Here is a 20,018-nt window from a genome sequence, read left to right on the forward strand (position 1 = left end):
CTACAGAGATAAAGCTGAAAGGCAATAATGCATCTCCAAGATAACCAGATATGGGGTGCCCATCCTGATACAAGGCAAGCTCCATAAAGCTATAAAACAATGTGACTGGAAGCCAGGTGAGGGAGAAGGGATAGAGTGAAGCTTCCAAACTTATGGTGAAAATTCTTTAGGCCTGGTCTTAACTTCAGTCCAACACCTGGCTTGGGCAGGATTAGCTTCGATTGTTCTCTATGCTGGAAGCAGGATGACTTTTACTTGATCTGTTTGACCTTTTCTCTCCTCATTAACAGTTGTTTTCTCCCTTTGCCAGCGTCCCTTTTGCAATCACGAGGATTGGAGGGGAAAGGGTAAATCAGAGCAAGAGCAGGACTTGGCCAAAGACAACTGGACAAATTTCACTGTGAGCTGCAGTCGTGCAGCCCAACTGCAGAGCACAGCAGAGCTGGCTCTGCTCTGGAAATACATAAAGCCAGCAGCTGCCAGAGAACAGAAAAGCTGCTTCTGCCTCTGCCCATGTGCCTGCTAGAGCAGTCACAGGCATCCCAGCTCTGGGGGATGTGAGCAGGGCACCCCAGCTCCATAGGATGTGAACAGGGCACAGCTCACCACAAAGGGCATCTCCTCACTGCTATCCCTTGGTTCATCTCCAAACCTGCTCAGATTAGATGAGAAATGTACCCGTACTGAGACACAAACGGAAGTGGATTTCCCCAAATTTTTTCTCTTGCCTCGCTGATGCTCCTGTTGTGTTATACTCATTAAATCCCGCATTTGTTATTTATTATCCTGCATTTCTGTAAGGCAAATCTAAAGAAACGTTGCCATGACAAACACACACCGTGGAGTTTTCACACTAACCTAAGCCCCATGATGTCCCTTCCCTCCATTAACAGAGCCCCACTTTAGTGTATCTCAACAAGACAATCAAAATATTTCCAGTCCTGCTGCCGTGAGCCTCACAAAGGGACCGAGCGCCAAATCCAAAAATCCTTTGCAGCAAAGCAGAAGAGCTTTACACACAGCCAGACCTCTCAGATGCCATGGGCTAGGATACCATGTTATAAGGCTGTAAAACTATGGCCTGTGGCTCCAGTCCAGCCTGCAGAGTAATTTAATCTAACTCACAAAGAAATCAGGAAAATGGCCTCTGCTGTGCTGAATCAGCAGTGCTGGAAGCCGTGCCACCCTCAACCAGCTCGTAAGAGAGTGCTTTGTCCACGGTGCCAACTCTGTGTAGAGCAGCTATTGGGCAGAAGAAAGGACCAGCAGGAATATTATGTGCCAGATTTTCAGTAGATGTAAGTCAGAATACTTCCAATGACTTAAGGAGCTGCACCGATTTACATCATTTCAGGATTATCAGGATTTACATCCACTGGAAGTTTCACTTCTCTTTTTTTTTGTCTTTTTAATTAAAAGAATGGTGTGGACTTGGCAGCAGTACGAGCCTTCAAGAGACTAAGATTTGGGAAGGATCCTTAAAAAGTTTTGGGCTCAGGGAATGGCTATAAGCCATTTTTAGTTTAAAAAGATACAGTGGCCAAATTGAAATTCACAGGATGTATATCAATACTGATCTATTCATGAGCAATATACATAAGCATATATTTTCACTCGTTACACTGGAGCTCCCTAAATATAACAATGGCAAAAGAAAAGCAATAAATGAAAACTTTGTTCATTCAATCTGGTTATATATCACAAAAAACTATCAGCACAGATGTTATCCCTATTTATGAGTCACAACCAGTGCCAAAACAAATGCCATGTATTACTTTTTTTCTCCTAACTGCAAGTGCCAAAAAAATGACTGCCACTGGGATTAGGAAAAAACACACAAGTGGAAAAAAAACAGGAGGTACTGCTCCTGAGGAAGGAAGCCAACTAGGCAAAGTCTGGTTTGCTCTGATTTCTAAATAAACTCAGAACAAGCACAACATTTCTTGTGACCTCAGAGCAGTTTCTGTTGCTCATCTACTCAATTCTCAAAGCCAGATCCATCATAAATTTTAGAAAACGTGCCTAAAACCACCCTCAGAAACGTGCACACATCTCACTTGTTACCTACAGGTGACCATGGTGGGGAGAGAACAGAAGGAAAGTGGGAATCTGGTGCCTGACATGGGAACAGATTGATGCTTTAAGAGCAAAAGTGAGCAGGACCTGTAGGTGCGGCCACGGGCAGAACCACACAGCTGCTCCTGAAGCTCTTTGTGTGGCACAGTGACCCACTCCCAGCCCAGCTGAGCCTCAGAAACACTTAAAAATAGGCTCAGAAATAAACAGGCCACTGGTACCAGTGCAGTTCAGCTGATGTGCTACACAAGAATTTAAAAATAAACTGTTCCAAGAGCCACCTCAGGAAACAATAACTTAAGGCAAAAGGCCTCAGTATTGAAGGAATGCAGCCTCACTCCATCACATCTTTTTCACTACTCACCTCTGAACAGGTCAGTCTTAAATCTCCTTCTTCCAACAAGTCCAATTTAAATGTGTTCTTCAAAGGCTTCTGCAATTTTAAGAGTATTAAATTTTATACCTCCTAAGCTATTTATTAGCTGAGGAAGAACTTAATTGACATTCACCAGATATTAACTTTTTTTGAGCATGTGTTACAGATTTTGATATATAACCTTGAGGGTTTTTTTCTTTACTTCTTACTGTTGGATTTGTTGGTTTGTTTGTTTTTCCTTTTTCAGGACAGCTCTCCTAAGAACAGGTTTCTCAGTGTGTGGATTCCCTACAATTTCTCCAGGAAGTGCAGACAGATATACTGCAATAAAAGACTGCTCACAAGGGACCCGATGCAGATGAAAGGTCAAAAAAACCACTCAGACTGTTAACAAACTGTTGCAGAAATATTGTCTTTGCTTTAAGTCTTCATAATTGGCACCACTTCCAGACCCAACACGAACCCTGGCCCAGCAGTTCTGTGGAGTCCTCAGGGCTCCAGGCACCCACAACACTTCTTCCCACCCACCCTTATTTTAATTTTCTATATTTTTTTCCCGAACAGCTCCACTCCACAGATGTCAAACTCTCCCTCTTACAGATGCATTGCCAAAGGACACAACTGTTGCATTTACAGAACTTGGCTTCATCATCACAGTTCCCAAGCAATGAAACTTGCTCTATTACTGCACAGGTAAAATTGGATGTGCCACCACCACTGCTTGGTTCTGCTGCCTTTAGTAGGGCTAGGTCTCAATTCACAGAAAGAGAAAATAAAACTTTGTTTTATTGACAATACAGGAAGATTCATTCCAGTGAAATGCCTCATCTGCACTGATCTCTGGTTAATGCAGCACTCAGGAATGCCCACAGGGCCATGCCCTGGCTGTTCAGTGAGCAGGGTGGGCTGAAACCTCTGCTAACACCAACCCAGGCTTTTCCAACTGCCCCTGCCCACACAGCCCCTCTGGGAGGGCATCAGAGCACTGCTGAGCTTGGAAGTGCCCCCCAAGAATCATCCACCACTCACTGTCCCCTGCCCCAGGTGCCACATCCTCACGGCTTTTAAATCCCCCAGGGATGGTGACTCCACCACTGTCCTGTGCCAGTCTTTAACCATCTCTTTGGTGAAGAAATTTTAATCCTGCCCAACCTAAATCTCCTCACTTTCTTCTTGTCAGGTGGTCTCAAAAGCACCTGGTACAACTGGAATAGTTTGCTGACTAGCAGATACAGCAACCAGCCTTTTAACTTTGAATTTCTCTTGTATCTGAGACTCCAGGCAAACAAAAAAAAAAAAGAAGAAAAATCTTTCAGTAAACTTTGCACAGAGATAATCAATCTCCTATTCAGTTATTTGAACAGGCATCTAGAGTTTAGCGTTCCAGAGATCACTGAACTTCTCCTGATGAGGGTCTCTTCTGGCAGCTTGAAAAGAGGATGGGGAAATCTTTGGGTGCAATCCAAACATTTTTTTATAGCTGCAATCCCTGAATATTTCATCACTCCAAATTTTGCCCTGACCTATAGTTTCTCCTTCATCCTATCAACCATACAGATATTTTTCTTCATCCTCAACCTGTCCCTTCTGTCCACAGGCAAAGGAAAAATCTAAACATGAAAAATCTTTTTTTTTTTTAATAATGCCATTTACCCACATTGCTTTGGCCTCTACAGAGGACCAAAAGGAAGCACTGAATCAATTAAAAAATGTTCAGAAGCCCATAAAAAGGTAAATAAGTGGAAGCTTATTTTCCAAAATAATTCAGGCACAAAATAAAAATATTTAAGGTTCATGGAGATGAGCAGAACAGCTGCCTTTCATGTGTAATTGTGTAAACCTGCTTTGAAGGGAGCCAAGCAACCAGCCAGCAACATCAGGCTCCTAAAAGTCAAGCACCAGAGCACACAGGGTCTGAAACAATGACTTTTTCTGCCTCTTCAGGAAAGGATTTTCACTGAGAGCAAAATACTCAAAATTCTCTACCCCAGCTCTTTTTCCCCTCTAAATTGAGATGCTCCAGAAGATTTCAGCAGAGAGCCTCTTCCTCCAGCACAGGGAGCAGCATCTACCTTTCTTCAGTTACCAAAATACAGAGGTAAAGAGAGACACTAAACAGTAAAATATTTCAGTGTGGGCTAGGCCTCCTGAAAAGCTCTGTGAATAATACAGATCTATAAAAACAGGCAGTGGAACACCCAGCTGGTCTGTGTAGAGTGAACACCTTGCTTTCCTCATCTTCCAGGATGAGCTGGGAAGTGGGAACACAGCAAAGTGGAAATCCCCAGCCATCAGTGGCAACAGGTCACACCAGAGTGCATACTCCACATCCAGGTACAGCCCTGATGTGGCTTTCATTTAATCCTGTTCTTCCAGCTCACCCTAGGATTAGTAACAGCTCTGTCAACAAAAATGGCTTTTAAGAAGCAGACCTCCAGCATCCTGAGGAAAGCCAAGCTGAACATTTTATCCTGTAGCCTGGACACACCTCTGCTCCTGCAGTTGGGGCATTTAAACAACCCAGTGGGCAGAGAATTCCAGCAGTCCTTCCTCTCCAACAGCAACAGCACTTTGTTGAAATTCCATGAACCTATCCCAGGCTTTTAACCTGGAACGCCTCTAGATGGTGAAAGTTCAAAGGTCCCAATGTTTGTAATTCTCATAATAGTCAGGAAAAGTACTGACAACTGAGGACATTTGGAATTGTGTTTCCACGGATCCCAATAGACAACATCAAGACATTAAAGGCTCTGCTCACCAAGCCACCATTCCAATTTTAGTTACTGAAATAACTACCCAGAGCATGTTTTCATGGTGCATGGTCAGAGCAGAAGGCTCTATCACATGGGCACTGCCACAGACTGTTTTGAACTAGGTTTGTTCAATCCTTTATTAACAGAACAGATAAAGGAATGCAGCATATGCTGGTTACATCTGCAAGCAGGACGCAACTGCAACGCTGTTGGATGTCGAGATCAGAATTCAAAACAATCCAAACCAGTTAGATAAGGCTGATGATAAAACAAAAACAAGATGTAATTCAACAGAAGAGGAGCAAGGTAACACAATTCAGCAGGATTAATCAACTACACATATAGAAAATGACTGGGTAGGTAGCAGTTCATCAAAAAATGATGTGGGAGGTTATACTGGATCACAAGCTGAACATGAGTCAACAGTATCATACTGCTAAGAAAAAAAGCAATCATCACATTAGACAAATCAAGTGCAAAACAGGCAGAGTAATATTCCCTGTCTGTTCAGCACTGTGAGACTTGGCTGGCAGCATCACATCAACCTGGAGTATCGTGTTAGTAACAAAGACAAGAGCTCAGAGGAGGGAGCCAAGCACGACACACAAAAGGCAACAAATGAGAAGTTCAGCCTAGAGAACCTGAAAAAACATATAATTCAGTTGTGTTGGGGAAGAGGGAAAAAAAAAAATCAGCAACTGTTCTGTTGCCATGATAAATACAAACAGGGTTAAATTGCATCAAGAGAGCTCCACTTAAACTCAGAGGAAGGAAAGGGAAGCAAAGTAATATATTGGCTTTGGTCCCCAGCCATGATCTTCAAGCCCACATCAGGGACAAAGCTGTTACAAGGGAGCTGCTCCTGCCCTGGGGAAGGAGTGTGCACCAGAAATCCTCCTGAGCCCAGGAAACACCAACACACAGGTCCAGGTGACACCACAAACAGCTCTTGGTGGCATTTATACAGAGTTATCTGTGCACCCCCACTGACTACATCAGGAACAAACAGGTTATTACATTTCATACTTTAAACTACTCCTGACTTGCACCTGTAGTAATTTCTTTATTTTCCACCACCTTACCAAGCTTGCATGTTTTTCTTTCATATACCAATAATTCCAATACGCTTTTCTTGCTACATGGTGAAGTGACAGACATTTGTTTCACTGACCTGCCTTTTATGATTCTCTAGACATGAACTGACAGAGAGTTGATACATAGCTCTGTATAGAACAATTCTTGTAATCTTGACTATTTATCTTTGGATAATTGCTACATTCATAATTATTTTAAAGACAATTTTGTTTAATAAGGATTGGAATTACTATGAGAAAAACTCATTGTAACAAAATTTGTGACTAACCTCTGAACTGCTAGGAAATTGTGATTTATAATAGGCATAGTAATAGCCTTTAATGACTGCAGTGCTTCTGGGTATCAATGAAAACAGACTGGCTCATTTCAAAGCAGAAAGGGCATCTATTTTACTTTTTCTTCCTTCATGGGTGGCCCATACATATCTTCAGGGTCCTTGGAGGAGCTTCCAACACCCCCGCTGTGCATTGCACACAGTGGCTGCTATTAGCAGGCTTGTGTTAATGGGCTGCAGCTGATGTGACCCCTGCGAGCAGCACAGCCCTGAGTTACTGCCACTGGCTCTCTGCTAGCAGCACCAGAGTAGTGAGGGCATGGCAAAAAAAAAAAAAAAAATATATGGTTCATGAGTTGAAAGAAGGACCAGAAGAAAACACTCCAAGGGCAAAACAGACGCTCTCTTTCAGCACCCCCCGGGGAGGGGGGGGAGGAAAAAAAAAAAAAAAAAAATATATATATATATATATATATATATATATATTATTTTGTATTGGAAGGGAGCAGGAAAGGGGAATGTGGATGCTGCAGCCCAGGGTCACGAGGCACGGGGCTGCTGAGTGCTCCCAGTGACAGCACAGCCCATATGCCAGAGCATTTGCCACTTCACGCTCCTTCTGTGCAACTGCAATCCAAAATTAATAAATAAATTAGAGATAATGAACATAAACAAGAGAAATCGCAAGCCTGTGGCAAAAAGAGATCTTGCTCAGCCCAAGTGTTTCTCATGTTGCAGAAAACTTGCTTAGGAAACAAACATCCTCCTGAAAGAAGCGAAGTAGCGGGTTAATATTTTGGGTTAAACAGTAGCTCCCCATGTTCTCTTTCATTCTGCTAAAAATAAAGAGGAAACTGAGTGCTTTTTCAATGTAAGTGTTACATTTTCTTACGCCAGGAGACAAACTATGCCTAGGTTAAGTCTGGACATTAATGGAAGCAAACAGCTGAATGCTGGTCCCTGGTGTTTCAATTATTTGCTCTTTAGAGGTTGTGCTTCCAAGAAATTAAAGAAACACAATTTCCCAGTAAAGATCACGTTTTGCAGGCTGTTGCAATGTTTTTATTTAAAGTTGTGTGATCTGTATTTGAAGAAAAGCTCAGTTCATCCCTCTGTCTTTTCACCTGTTCACCTGCACAGTGTCTCCCAGGTCAAAGCCCAGGGGAGGCTGCAGAGCTGCTTGCCCAAGCCCTGCTCAGCACAGGGACAGCCAAAGCAGGCTCCAGGACCACTTCCAGGTGGGTTCCAAGTATTTCCAAGAACAGAGACCTCATGGAATCTCTGAGAAACTTCCTCCAATGTCTGCCAACCCTCAGGCTGAAAGTTTCTTCCCACATTTAAGTGCAGTGTCCTGTATTTCATTGTTAGCACCCATTTTGTTCTGCCCTTCGTCTGTGCACCTCATCTCAGCACATTCTCACAAGGAGTTTATACGCAATTGTAAAGTCTTCTCCAGGCTAAACAATCCCAGCACTCTCATTTCAGAAATACTAATAAATAAATATTAAAATATCTAAACAAATATATCATGTAATCCCGAGCAACAAGAAAACCCTGCCATGGCAGGGCTGGCCAAGGACACTTCTGGGCTTTACCTGGAAAAACAACCCTGGGGGTCACGTAGGCACCAAAAGGAGAATGCAATGTGAAGCCAAATCCTCTTCAGAAGCTTTGGCTAGGACACAAAAGGTTTACACACACAAAAAGGGATACAGATCAATTGCATCGAGTCTGCAGAGGTTCCTCCTGCAGTGCTCCACATCAGGATCCTGGGGAAATCTGTCTGGAATCACAGTCACACGTTCATCCCAACCCCCTGCAAACCACTCAAAGCTGGCAAGGACTGGTCTTTGCTTTTCAAACACCACTGTCTGCTCTTAGTTCTTACTACTTCCATTTGCCTGAAAATAAAAAATTCCACTTGATACAGCAATGGCCTTAATTCTGAATATACCACTAACCTCAAATCAAACAAACTCCCTTCTTTCCCTATGTTACTCAAATTCATTCTATGAGAAACATTAAGCAACAGATTTCCAATGAAATCCTATCCTCTGTAGTTTTAATCTCTTCTTGCCCTTCAAATAAGACTTTTAAGTATTATCTATATTGCTAAAATATTCTATGAGCTGTGCACATGGCCCATGCTGCTGTGGAACCAAGTACTTCCCCAGCTTGAGTTTGCAATGAAATAAATTCCATCTAAAAAAACATGAGACTCATTTCCAGGGTAGAAATTAAGGCAGAAGGAGGCCTGCACATAAATATCAATGAAATTAGGCAATGAGAACTGGCATTAGGTCAATGAAAATTAGGCAAGAAAATATTTCACTGCTAGAATAAATAAGTTTCAATTGCCACATGCAAAAACCGTAATTTCCAGAATGCTTTCAGCATCTGCTCTGTGAGATCAGAGCTCATGAGCTCTGTCAGTGACAGTCAATTCCCGTACAAAGAACTGACTTTAAAATTAACATTTTCCAACCTTAAAAGCCCTAAAATGATCAGCTTAGCGTTCAAAACAACAGGTATTTCACAATAAATAACTAATTGATACTGTTCCAGACACAGCTTATTTCCTAAAAGCCTAAGCATAAATAAAGAAATGAATAAATTATTCAACAGAAATTGTTGTTTCATCTTCTTTCTTAATACCTATCTAGAATGCCTAATTTGAAGCGGCACAATTCTCTAACAGACAAATCCCTGAAAAAACAGAGAAGCTTCAAGTCTGTTGTTGGAGAAGCAGATTTATTCAGATAAAAATCAGTTAACTCCCCAGAATGCAGAAAAATGTAATTTTGCTTGGGTTTGAGGAATTTGGTTCAAAGCTCTGAACTAGAAAGCAATATATACAGTTATTAAACAGTGTAAGGGGATTAACTCTACAGAGTGTTATTGACTACTCCAGTCTCATTAACTGCAATTTTATTTAGATAAAAATGTCATCTTAAACATCATTTTTGTGTCAGAAATTAGATCTGAAGAACAACATTAAAAATACATACGCATCAGCAGTTCCCTGCTCTGCAACAGCTCTTTCTGGGGTCTCCCCTGGAACTCATGATGGAAATGATGGTTTTGATTTGCAACGTGCCCATCACGAGAAACTGCTTTTAGAAGAAGTTGTCCAGTGGAATGTGAGAAGTGCTTTCTGAGAGGCAGCTCCACTGGAGCTTGTGCAAGCTGAACACAAAGAGCTGATTCCTGCCTGCCTCTCTTTCCTCCAAGAAAGGACTGAAGAAAGGTGACGGTGAGTTCTGGGCTCCTGGTAGCTGCTCTACTACTTTCAGCTGTTATTAGGGAACTGTGAAGCTAATTACATCTACAATAACTGCAGTAACTGCTTTTCATGCAAAATCACAGACCAGAAAATAATGAAAACACAAATGGAAAAGCCTCTGTTTTTTTCAACTCTGAGCAGCTTGGAGAAGGCACTGGCTATTCCAGGAGGCTGCAGCAGAGCTGCTGCAAGCACCGAGCAACCCTAAGAGGTGCTCAACAACCTCACCAAACACCAGAACAAATCCAGCATTCCTCAGGCTCTTCCCTTTCCAAAAGCACCCTCAGGAAACACCAGAGATCAGCTGCGAGACTACAGGCATGACTATGGGCAGGGCATCCTCAGACATCCACACATCCTTCAGAGCCACACCTTGACCTGTGGGAACCAAGCTCCTGCCAAAACTCACAGCAGATGAGTACTGGGTATTTTCTGGACTCTAAACCCAGGAAAAGTGGGAAGCCTACACCATCTACAGTATTCTCCACTATCCCAGGGAGATGCTGTGGTTCTTTGGTCTATGCAGTCATTCTAAACAGCATTCACAGCCTTCCTAAGTTTTAATATTGGATGTGGTAAGGGCTAAAAAGGATGGAGGTTTTGAAGTCCCAGTGGAGAGAACAAAAAGCTTTTGACCATGACGAACATCCTACCTCTCAAAAACTTACAAGAGATTATTTCCATAGTGAATTCTTCTTAAAAAAAAAAAAAAAAGCGCGTAATTCCAATAAAGCTTTTATGTATTTTTTTAACCAAAAATCATGCTAGTAAAAAATCCCAGAATAGAAGCAATTACACTTTTATGCATTTGCATGAGCTTGGCTACCTTTGGTTTCATACATTTGCTCAGAGCAGAACATGCTGGCAGAGTTTATTCATCTCCCCATATGAAAATAAAGTGTGCTGCCACACACTTGTCCCCAGACGTGGCTGCCCACACAAGAGAAGTTCCCCTGCTCCATCAGCACAGGCACTGCTCGGGCTGGGCAAGGAAACATGAATCACTGCACACAAAGGGATGCACAGAAAACACAAAAACGTGGCTGTACCTCTCATTTGCTCGTGTTGTCTGCTGTGAGTTGTTTTGTTTAGGTGTGTTTGAGAGGTGCTGGAGCCCTGGTGGGGCCACACTGCAGAAATGATGCATCCAACATCCTGATGTCATCCCACCCACTCCCAGTCACCACAGCCTCACGGCGTGCCAATTAAACCTCAACTTCTAATTCCGAAAAGCATATTTTTTATTAATCATAATCTTAAAAGACACTACAAAAAATCCAAAAGGGCATAAAGCCAACAGCAAGAGTATCATACTGCACACCACTTTCAGCATCCTACTCCTTCTCTCCTTCCTTCCCCAAGAGGCCACTGGTCTTCATCACTCCCAAACACTGAGTTCACATCAGGAATCAGATCCCCTGGGACACTGCTGAACTGCTTCAGTGCAGCCCTACATGGCCCTGCTCCCCACCCCTCAGGACCAATGTTCTCACCACGTTAACATGAATAATTAACAAAGAGGAAAAGATCCCCGTGCCACAATCGTCCTCTGCCATACTGCAGACATGGAGATCTTGCCCTTAGGCTAAAGAAGAAAATACTTAACGAAGCTATCTTAAACATTATCATGCATCAGTGATCAAGACTAAGTTTATTATCCTGCAAACAAAAACAAAGACAAAAAAGTATAACAGATTACACTCCAGTAGCTTTCATTAAGAGATGCAGTGATGGCATTTCTGAGGAAGGCGCTGGCTCCACAAATCACCTCAGCTACCACCCCATCATCAGGCCACAGTGCTGGCAGTGATGTGCAGCATGTGGTATTTGTGGTACTACTGGGGAAAACTATTTTAAGTCTAATTAACATGAAATTTTTAGAATGCAGATGCTTTTCATTTATACATAAAACAAAATGCCGTGACATTTCTCCCATCCATTTATCATAAACAAGTTAATTACTGTGTAACAAATAGCTCCTGCTAGAATCTGTATGTTTTGAGCATGTTAGAGAGCTGACTCAGGCAAATAAGATGAACCACAAAGTAGTAGCTAATAGCTTACGGCATACTTATAATAAAACAATGACTCTGTAAAAGCTCTTGTTGTCAAATTAAGGCTAAGCTATTTCCATTGGAATAAACCAATTATAAGCAGTGATTATCTGTTTAACTTGATTCAAACCTAGAATACTATAAACACTTTCATTTTGATGCATTCATAACAGTGCATACATTTGAGATCTGGATCTTGCAAAGCTTAAAAGGGAAATGACAGGTTTATTTATTGCCACACAAAACCACGAACATCCAAACTTCACCGTGGTGTGGAGAAATTTCACCATCATGCTGAGGGCTGCATGCTCCCTGATTTCTGATGGAGAAACCTTCAGGGATAAACTGTCCCAGGACTGCCCACCTCACCTTCCTAAGGACAAGGTGAGCATTTGTCCATAAAAACCTCATGTTCACTCCATTAAATCCCCCGAGAGCCATCCAAGCTACAGACACGCTTCTTCCAACCCCCAGATTCCAGGAAAGCACTGACAGGTGAATTTCTGCCTACTTTCCTTTTTTTTTTTTTTTATTTCAGGCAAACAGTCCCATTTGGCCTGCAAGATGAATTACTGAATGCTGATGAATAAGATGGTGGTAGCTGCTGGCAGCAGAGCTTTGCGTGGTAAGATGGTGTGAAATAGTACATATGTCAATCTATCAAACATGATAATGTAAGCAATCTGAACTCATTTTTGGTCTGAACTATTGTACAATACTTCACCCAGATGGAAGAAAGAGATAAACATTTTATGCTTCAGACACATCAAGTGCTAGGAAGTAAAATTAAACCTAAACTGGAAAACTACCAATTTTACATGCTAGAGTATATATAAAGAACAACACAAGCATGAAGAAGAATTTTCTTGCCCATTATTGTATAAATTAATTAGATGTATTTGCTTCCTATGATAAACAACAGCATGTATTTGACTGTAGATTAAAAGGTGCAAAGATGATAGTTTACTTATTAGCAAACACAGCACTTGCACTTTTTTTCTTCCTTCTTTTGTTGAGAAAATGCTTTTAAATCATGGAACCTGTGACAACACTATCAGGACATGAATCTTACAAGTGGGGCACAGATACATAACGTCCCCAGGGTGAGTTCAGCCCTAAATCAGAGGCAGGGTTGCCATGACTAATGTAAAACTACAACTGGTCCCTAAAGGATAAAATCAAATAGAAATATATTTTCATTCAAATCAACTTGACAGCCTGTGTAAATATAATTTCATATTTAAAAATTATTAGTTAACCCAGAAATGAAATGACAGCCACTGTGCTGTTTTGCAAGTCACAGCCATCCAAGGCCTTTGAGCAGACCCTTTTGCTCCATTCGCTGTCCACCTCCATAAACACAGCACAATTTATCAAGCACTAAACTGCAAAAAACCACTCTTCTGAGCAAATATATTTATGAACGGCTTTCTACAATACTCAGAGAACATTTTTTATCAAATAATTTGAAAAGCTAAAAGAGCATGAAATCTACCCAGTTTTCAGACTGACCTGTAAAGCCGCCGTCATGTTTGGGAAACATTACTACAAAGGGTGTGAACTATTGGTATTTGGTCTCTTTAGGGCTGCCTAATCTTGAGCTTATCCATCTCAATTCCCTCTTTGGTTACCCTTCAAACTAAAAATAAACTCCCCAAGGTCTACTAATTAATGCCAGGCCAGTCAAGAGAATTCCTGAGCAGCAACACTAAGACAACTGGGCACAGAAACAAAAGAGATTGCCAGCTCATGCAGAGCAAAAATGTCCAGTCCTGGATTCTGCTGAAACCAGAGAGAATACTGACAACTCTCCCTCTCTTCTGAGAAAAATCAAAGTAACAGAGCAGGTGTTTGGTCTGGAGGAAGACAGAAATCCCAGCTATCTGGCACAGAGACATGCATGTGAGCAAAATGTACTCAGGAAAACACTGCAAAATAGTTATAAAGCCTTCAGTAGAGCACCAAGTCCTGACGTGCTCCCCAACTTCCCGGACTGTTGGGGGAGGGTGGGATTCTGCTCTTCAAAAATTCTCTTGGAATAAAGTGTTTCTCTGTGTCATGCAAATATAAAGTTTAATTATTTTTAACTTGAAAAGGAGACAGAGCAATACACAGGATAATCTACTGTTATTTGGATTATGAGACATCTTAGAGTTTACAAGCACAAAAGTGGTTATAATCCTGCAATTACTATAAAGCTAATTGGTAGTTTCTTTTTGCCTGTGTTTTCATGTTGTCAGTGGGGCAGTAATGAAAATGAATGCCACATTTGTGAACAGAATGTCTGTAGGCTTGTTTACCACATTTCCAACAACAACGTCTGCTTTATCATCCATTTCAAAGCAGAGATAATTTAGGGATCTTTGCATTTCATGCATAAAAATACTTTCTAAAATATCAGATGCTGAGTTCCTTCAGACAGGGTGGGAGTGGGAGACTCAAGAGTGAAGTGATGACCTCGCATGGTGCAACAAACAATCCACCTGAAGCAGACAGCAGCGGACTTGGAATGATTCATCTGTATTCAAAACTGTGCTCAGGTAAACCACTTAGTGTTTCATCCTCCTACAAACATAATTCTGCAGACAATTTCACCATCAAAACCAGCATCTTTAAGCCTCCTTTCACCTCCTGAAAATACAGTCATTGCAGAAGCTATTAAGCTTTTTATTCCACTTACCTTTGAGTAACTTCTGCCCTTCCATGATATTCTGGGAGATGAATGCTGTGTAGTCTTGTTCTGAGAAGCCAGGCTTGCATGCGGGTCTAACTGTAAGATCCCCATTGTGTGCCTGCAAAAACAAAACAAGGAAAATGCACACCATGACTTTTGTCATTTGGGAAAACGTTTTGCACCCAGTGATGAAGTGTTTAGGCATGAGCAAACCTGAACAGTAAAGCAGTGTGCAAGTAGAAGTTGCTTGTGTTAGAGTGCCTATCTGTTGGAGTGGATCCATACTGTAGCTGCAAAAAATAAAATGGGCCAGCAATAGTTGCCTGACTACAAGAGAGCATTGTTTGTTGGAAGACTGGAATACTGGGCACTGTCAGAAGAGGGGAGGAAACAAAGAGCAGCAATTCATCAAGGCGCTGTGCTCGCTCTGGAGACACGCAAAGGCCTGATGTTGCAACATCCAAACCACCGAGGTTTGCTACTGAGAAACTGGGCAGACCCCAGCATGGAAGGGGGAGAAGCACAGGAGTCTGCGACCAGGTGATGACACCCTTCCTTCCCTTTCACCCTTGCAGCAGCATCCCAGGCTCTGCCTGCTGCAGCCTCTGGGACCCTCCAGGCTCTGCTCTTGCCCCGGCAGTGGGAAGGAATGGAGGGATTCCCAATTAAAAACATGACAATGCACAGAATCGTGCACAACCGTGCCAGCACCCTAAGGGAAGCAGCCAACCAAACACTCAGCTGCAACTTTGGACTGAGCAGAGGATCCAGCCCCCGCCACAGGGACGGGGCAGTCCAGTCACAGCAGCCCAGGCTCCTTGGGATTCCCCGGCAGGGAAGGTCCCAGACCCCAGCTCCAGAGAAACTCGCTGACAGCACACAAGCCCGTGATTTATGCGTGGAGAGTGCCAGGTGATTTACGCACTAACAAGTGCTGGTGGCAGGGGATTTCTAACGCGCCCGGGCTGTCGGCGGAGCCAGCCAGAGCATCGCTTAGCGATGCTGCCGGCACCTCCGCCGCCTCCAGAGCCGGCAGCGCCGGCTGCAGCCCGGGGAGCGGCGCTTCCCCGCAAAGTGCAACTCCAGGCGTGCACCTGCCTCCCGGGGGAGAACCGCAGCCCCCCGCACCCCCAAACGCTCCGCACACACACTGCGCTGCATCAGACACAGAAAGGAATAGGAGAGAAGGGTCCTTTCGGATGAGCTTAGTAAGCAGAACACAAGCCAATGTACTCGGCTTAAAATCACGCTCGGTAGACGGATGCCAGCTACTGCACGGGAAGCGCAAGGAAGCGGCGGCTCTGTTGGACTCTGACCGCGGCTGGCAAGATGTTGCCATTGGGAAACATTTCAAAGGGTCTCGCCGAGGATAGCGGGCTTCGAATCTGAAATCGCCCCATTATTAGAGCGGTGCTCGCTAGGCGAGAGCGCATCGGGGCTATTCCTGGGCACCCACCAGCCTCCACGAGGCTCGGGACATCCTCACGGATTCTACTTGGCACCGGGGAATTGAGGCAGAAAAATAAGCGGCTCTTGTTCCCGCAGCCAGCCCAGCCCGAAAGCCAGCAGCCGCCCGGCTCGCTCTGTAGCACTGCAGCCACGCGTTCAGGCGCTTGTTGATGTTCTACAGAAATCCTTCAATTTCAGCCGCCGTGGGAATAAAACACTAAAAATCCCAAAGTTTCAGAGCATCATCCCCCAGCACGATCCGGACCATCTCGGTTGGGTTTATGGCAAAAATAAAAGTTAGGGGCTGCAGCGGGCGCGGGCGGAGCGGGGCTCGGCGGGGAGCGCGGCGCGGCCGCGGGGCTCCGCGGGGCTCGGAGCGGCTCCGCGCCGGGACGCGCCGCTGCCCCCGAAGTTTCTCCGGCGAGGCGCAGCGCGGAGCGTACTTGTGCCGCTACCGCGGCGGCACCTGAGCGGCGGCTCAAAAAAAAAAACCAATTAAAAACTGCACAGCGGCGATTCGATTTTAAAAAAGGAGGCGAGGAACCGCAGCGCGGCGGGGGCAGCGGCAGGAGCCTCGCGCGCCCACCACCACCACCCTCACTCCACGAGCCCGAAGTTGCCGCGGCGGGCGCGGAGGAGCCGCGGCGGGGATGGCTCCGCGCCCGTTTCTACTTACCGCCGCCGAGCCCCAGACGGGCAGGAGGAGCAGCAGCAGCAGCCGCCGCCTCGCGCCGGCACTCATGTCCGCGGCGGGCGGATCGGAGCGGAGCGGTACAGCGAGGAGCGGAGCGGAGCCGGCCGGGTCCCGCGGCCGCTCCGGGCTGCAGGTGAAGCGCCCGCCGCGCGCCGCCGCCGCCACGCCACGCCCCGCGCGCGCGGGCACGCGCCGCTTAAAGCGACAGGCGCCGCCCCGCCGCGGGGGGAGTGAGGGGATGAAGGTGATGATGATGGTGGTGATGATGATGGAGGGGGAAAGGTTCGGCGGCGCTGCCGCTTCCTCTCTCAGCGCCCTGACGAGCTCCGCGATCCGCGGGAGCCTCGTCTGTCCGGAGAAGAAACTTACGCGTCCAAATGCTGGTGTGTTCCTAGGAAGGAAGCCCAAACAACCAGCCGGCCTTGCAGGGAGATCGTGGGTTCACATCACAGAGCACGGTGCCGATGATGCCAAGGCTGTGGTTTGATGCCCGGCGTTCACTGAAGGGTTGGATTTGGAGATCTGTGCCCCTTGCAGCTCGGGTTCGGTGATTCCCTGATCATCATGTCTAACCCAGCACTGCCGCTGTCACCCCCAAAGCACCCCCCAGCGCCAGATCCAGACAGCCCTGAACACCTCCAGAGATGGTGATTCCACCACCTCCTGGGCAACCCATTCCAATGCCTGACCACCATAACAGGAAGTTTTTCCCATATATAACCTCAATCTCCCCTGTCTCAACCTAAGGTTGTTTCCTCTAGCCCTCTTTCCATGTGCCCACAAGGGAACAAGCAGCATGTCCAGGGGAAAATTAACACAGCCCTGGAAATGTGCTAAGTGGGCAAAAACTAACGTCCCCAGGTGAAAAACAAGCGTACTCCATGAGGAAAAATAAGTATTCACAGCATTCATGTCCAGGGGTTCATGAGTGTATCATGTGAGGAGAGCAAAGCCCAGGCTGTGAGGGAAAGAAAGGTGGCATCGGGGAGTAGCAGCAAATCTACAAAAAATTACATACTGGGGAGGAAAAATCTGACATAGCCAGAGATGAAAAACTCAGCATAGGGTACAGAAATGGGTAGTGCCAGGATTGCCTCCTCAGCTGTATCTGTGAACCAGCCTGAGCCTGGCCCTGCTTTTTTTAGAGGAAAATAGGCTTGTCAGGCCTAATCCACATCCACATCAGTAGCAGAGGAAGCTAACTCCACTAAACTAGCAAATTTCTGGTGTAAAAATAAAGGCAGATCAACACAGGGTCAGAAAGTGAAACTTCAGTCAGTTTCACAGAAAACTGAAAGCAGAGTGTGGCTCCTGCTCTTTTCCTACAGCAGGACCCTGGCACCCAAACCCCATCCTTTTCTTCTCCAGCTCAAGGCCACAAATAGGAATTCCCAGGCACGAGTGTTTTGTGCTTATAAATCCGGCAGCAATTTGCATAAATAGGTGCATATTATCTGATGTACGTGCAAAATCAGACATTGCAGCTGAAAAATCCGGCCATTAAACCATTCTGTTGGATTTGCACGTCTCCCAAGGAATGGGACACATAAATCCACTGGCTGCATCTTTGGCTATTGAGTAGATTTAATAGCATTGTGTTAACACCTAGAGACATTAGCAAAGAACTGAGGCCTCATTGTATTGAGCTCTGTGGACAAGAATAATGAAAAGATTGTTCCAACCCCACCAATTTACAGTCTTAGTGGATTATGGGGTTTGTTTTGCTTTTAAACAAGTATTTCTGAGTTTGTTATATAACATTAAATAAATGGCATCATTGTATTGGATTTAATGTGGATCCTTTTTTATGAACCAGTTCCACAGAGGCAGAAATAGTTGAGTGACACTATCACAGCAAAAATGAATCCTAATATATGTTTGTGTTTAAAAATCTATTTTTTTTCCTTTATCTTTATCCTCAGTTTCAAAGTTTGGAACAGATTGTTCCAGGTTTAAGGGCAGTTTCTATTTAAATAAAACTACAAGTTTTATTTAACTCCAGAAGTCTGGAGACTTCTGAGGATATTTTGGATTTGGGAAACTACAGTGTGGATGTTCTTTTTCAAATACCTATGGCCAGTTATTTTGACTCTTGCTGGACTACAGCTGTTGCTGTGCAAGTGCTCACTCTGCTTGATAACTTTGTTAATATGACAAGTTCTACAAGTATTATCAAAATAAGTCTGACACCACAACAGATTGCGAAGAAAAGGCAGAGCAGTAGTGAAAAAAAAAATAAAAAAAGAATTCTTCAACATGTTTACAGTTGATTTCTAATCTGATGGCAAATTGATTTTTTTCCCAAACTAGTTTGCCATCCCGCTTTTCTAAGCTGTGGTAACAAACTGTGTGCTCAAGGAATGAGGCTGCAAAGGGAGGTGAATTCTCAGTTGTATTGTCAGTAACAGTGGCCGGTGTGAAACAGCAGGTGCCTCCCAAACTGAGGTGTTCCAGAAGGAGCAGAGGAGAATCCACATCCATGTTCAGACAGTGGAAATCTCTGGTTCATGTGTGTGGTTGCTTTCACTCTACCATTTTCCTTCAACTCTTGATACTCCAATTAATTTTGGAAGGAATTACAGTTCTTCTAAACGATTGTAACTATTTGAACTAACTCCTTGTTTAGCAGCACCTCTCATGAAGTGCTTATAAAATGTCTTCCTTCGGATCTTTAAGGAAAATTTAAAATATTCCACTTACATTTTTGTACTTTCTGAATTTTTCCCAAACTTTCAGATGGCAGGCCTGAGCTGGGCCTGAACATCTGTTATTTGGGAGGGTTTGCTTCACTTGGAGTCTTCTGGGAGACTGGTTAGGAATTGGTGTTGTGGCACAAAAAGGAAATAAGAAACACCACTGTCTAACGCAGGGATGCTGCGAGATGTGGGGTTGGCGGGATGAGGACACTTCGGAGTGTGCACATGCACAGTAAATCAACTTGCTAAACACCTCAAGAGCGAAACTGCCGATCCTAGGAGGCAACTTGCTGTACTCACAACACCCAAGAGAATAAAAGGCTCATAGATGAGCCATCTACAGAGCTGCCTGTGCCAGGATAACGAGGAGCGCAGAGCGCACGAGGGATTTCCCCCTCCTTGATGCACACATGTAATTCCTCCTGACAGCAGTGGGACTTGCACATCCACACCAAGGGGACAACAGAACCCTTGGTGGTGGAGATGAGTATTGGATGTGAGCTGTGTGACCACGGAGAGGGAGCCAGGGAGAGGGAGGTGTGATCACTGAGGGACTGTACAACATACAATAAAATTGTCAAGCAGCCATCAAGT

General features: G+C 44.4%; 1 protein-coding gene across 1 annotated transcript in view; it reads right to left on the reverse strand.

Moving 5' to 3' along the window:
- Positions 1-16,837, reverse strand: part of CDH4 (cadherin 4) — a 415,345-nt gene extending 398,508 nt beyond the window's left edge. Inside the window, exons 1-2 of the mRNA XM_041478439.1 lie at positions 16,711-16,837; positions 14,592-14,703 (exon numbers count right to left, since the gene is read on the reverse strand). Of these exons, the coding sequence (XP_041334373.1) occupies positions 14,592-14,703; positions 16,711-16,776 (178 nt within the window). The 5' untranslated portion in view covers positions 16,777-16,837. The remainder of the gene's footprint in view (positions 1-14,591; positions 14,704-16,710) is intronic.
- Positions 16,838-20,018: the final 3,181 nt, after the last annotated feature.

Source organism: Pyrgilauda ruficollis, unplaced genomic scaffold, assembly GCF_017590135.1.
Source record: "Pyrgilauda ruficollis isolate IOZ18807 unplaced genomic scaffold, ASM1759013v1 scaffold45, whole genome shotgun sequence".
In the NCBI taxonomy this organism is placed as follows: Eukaryota; Metazoa; Chordata; class Aves; order Passeriformes; family Passeridae; genus Pyrgilauda; species Pyrgilauda ruficollis.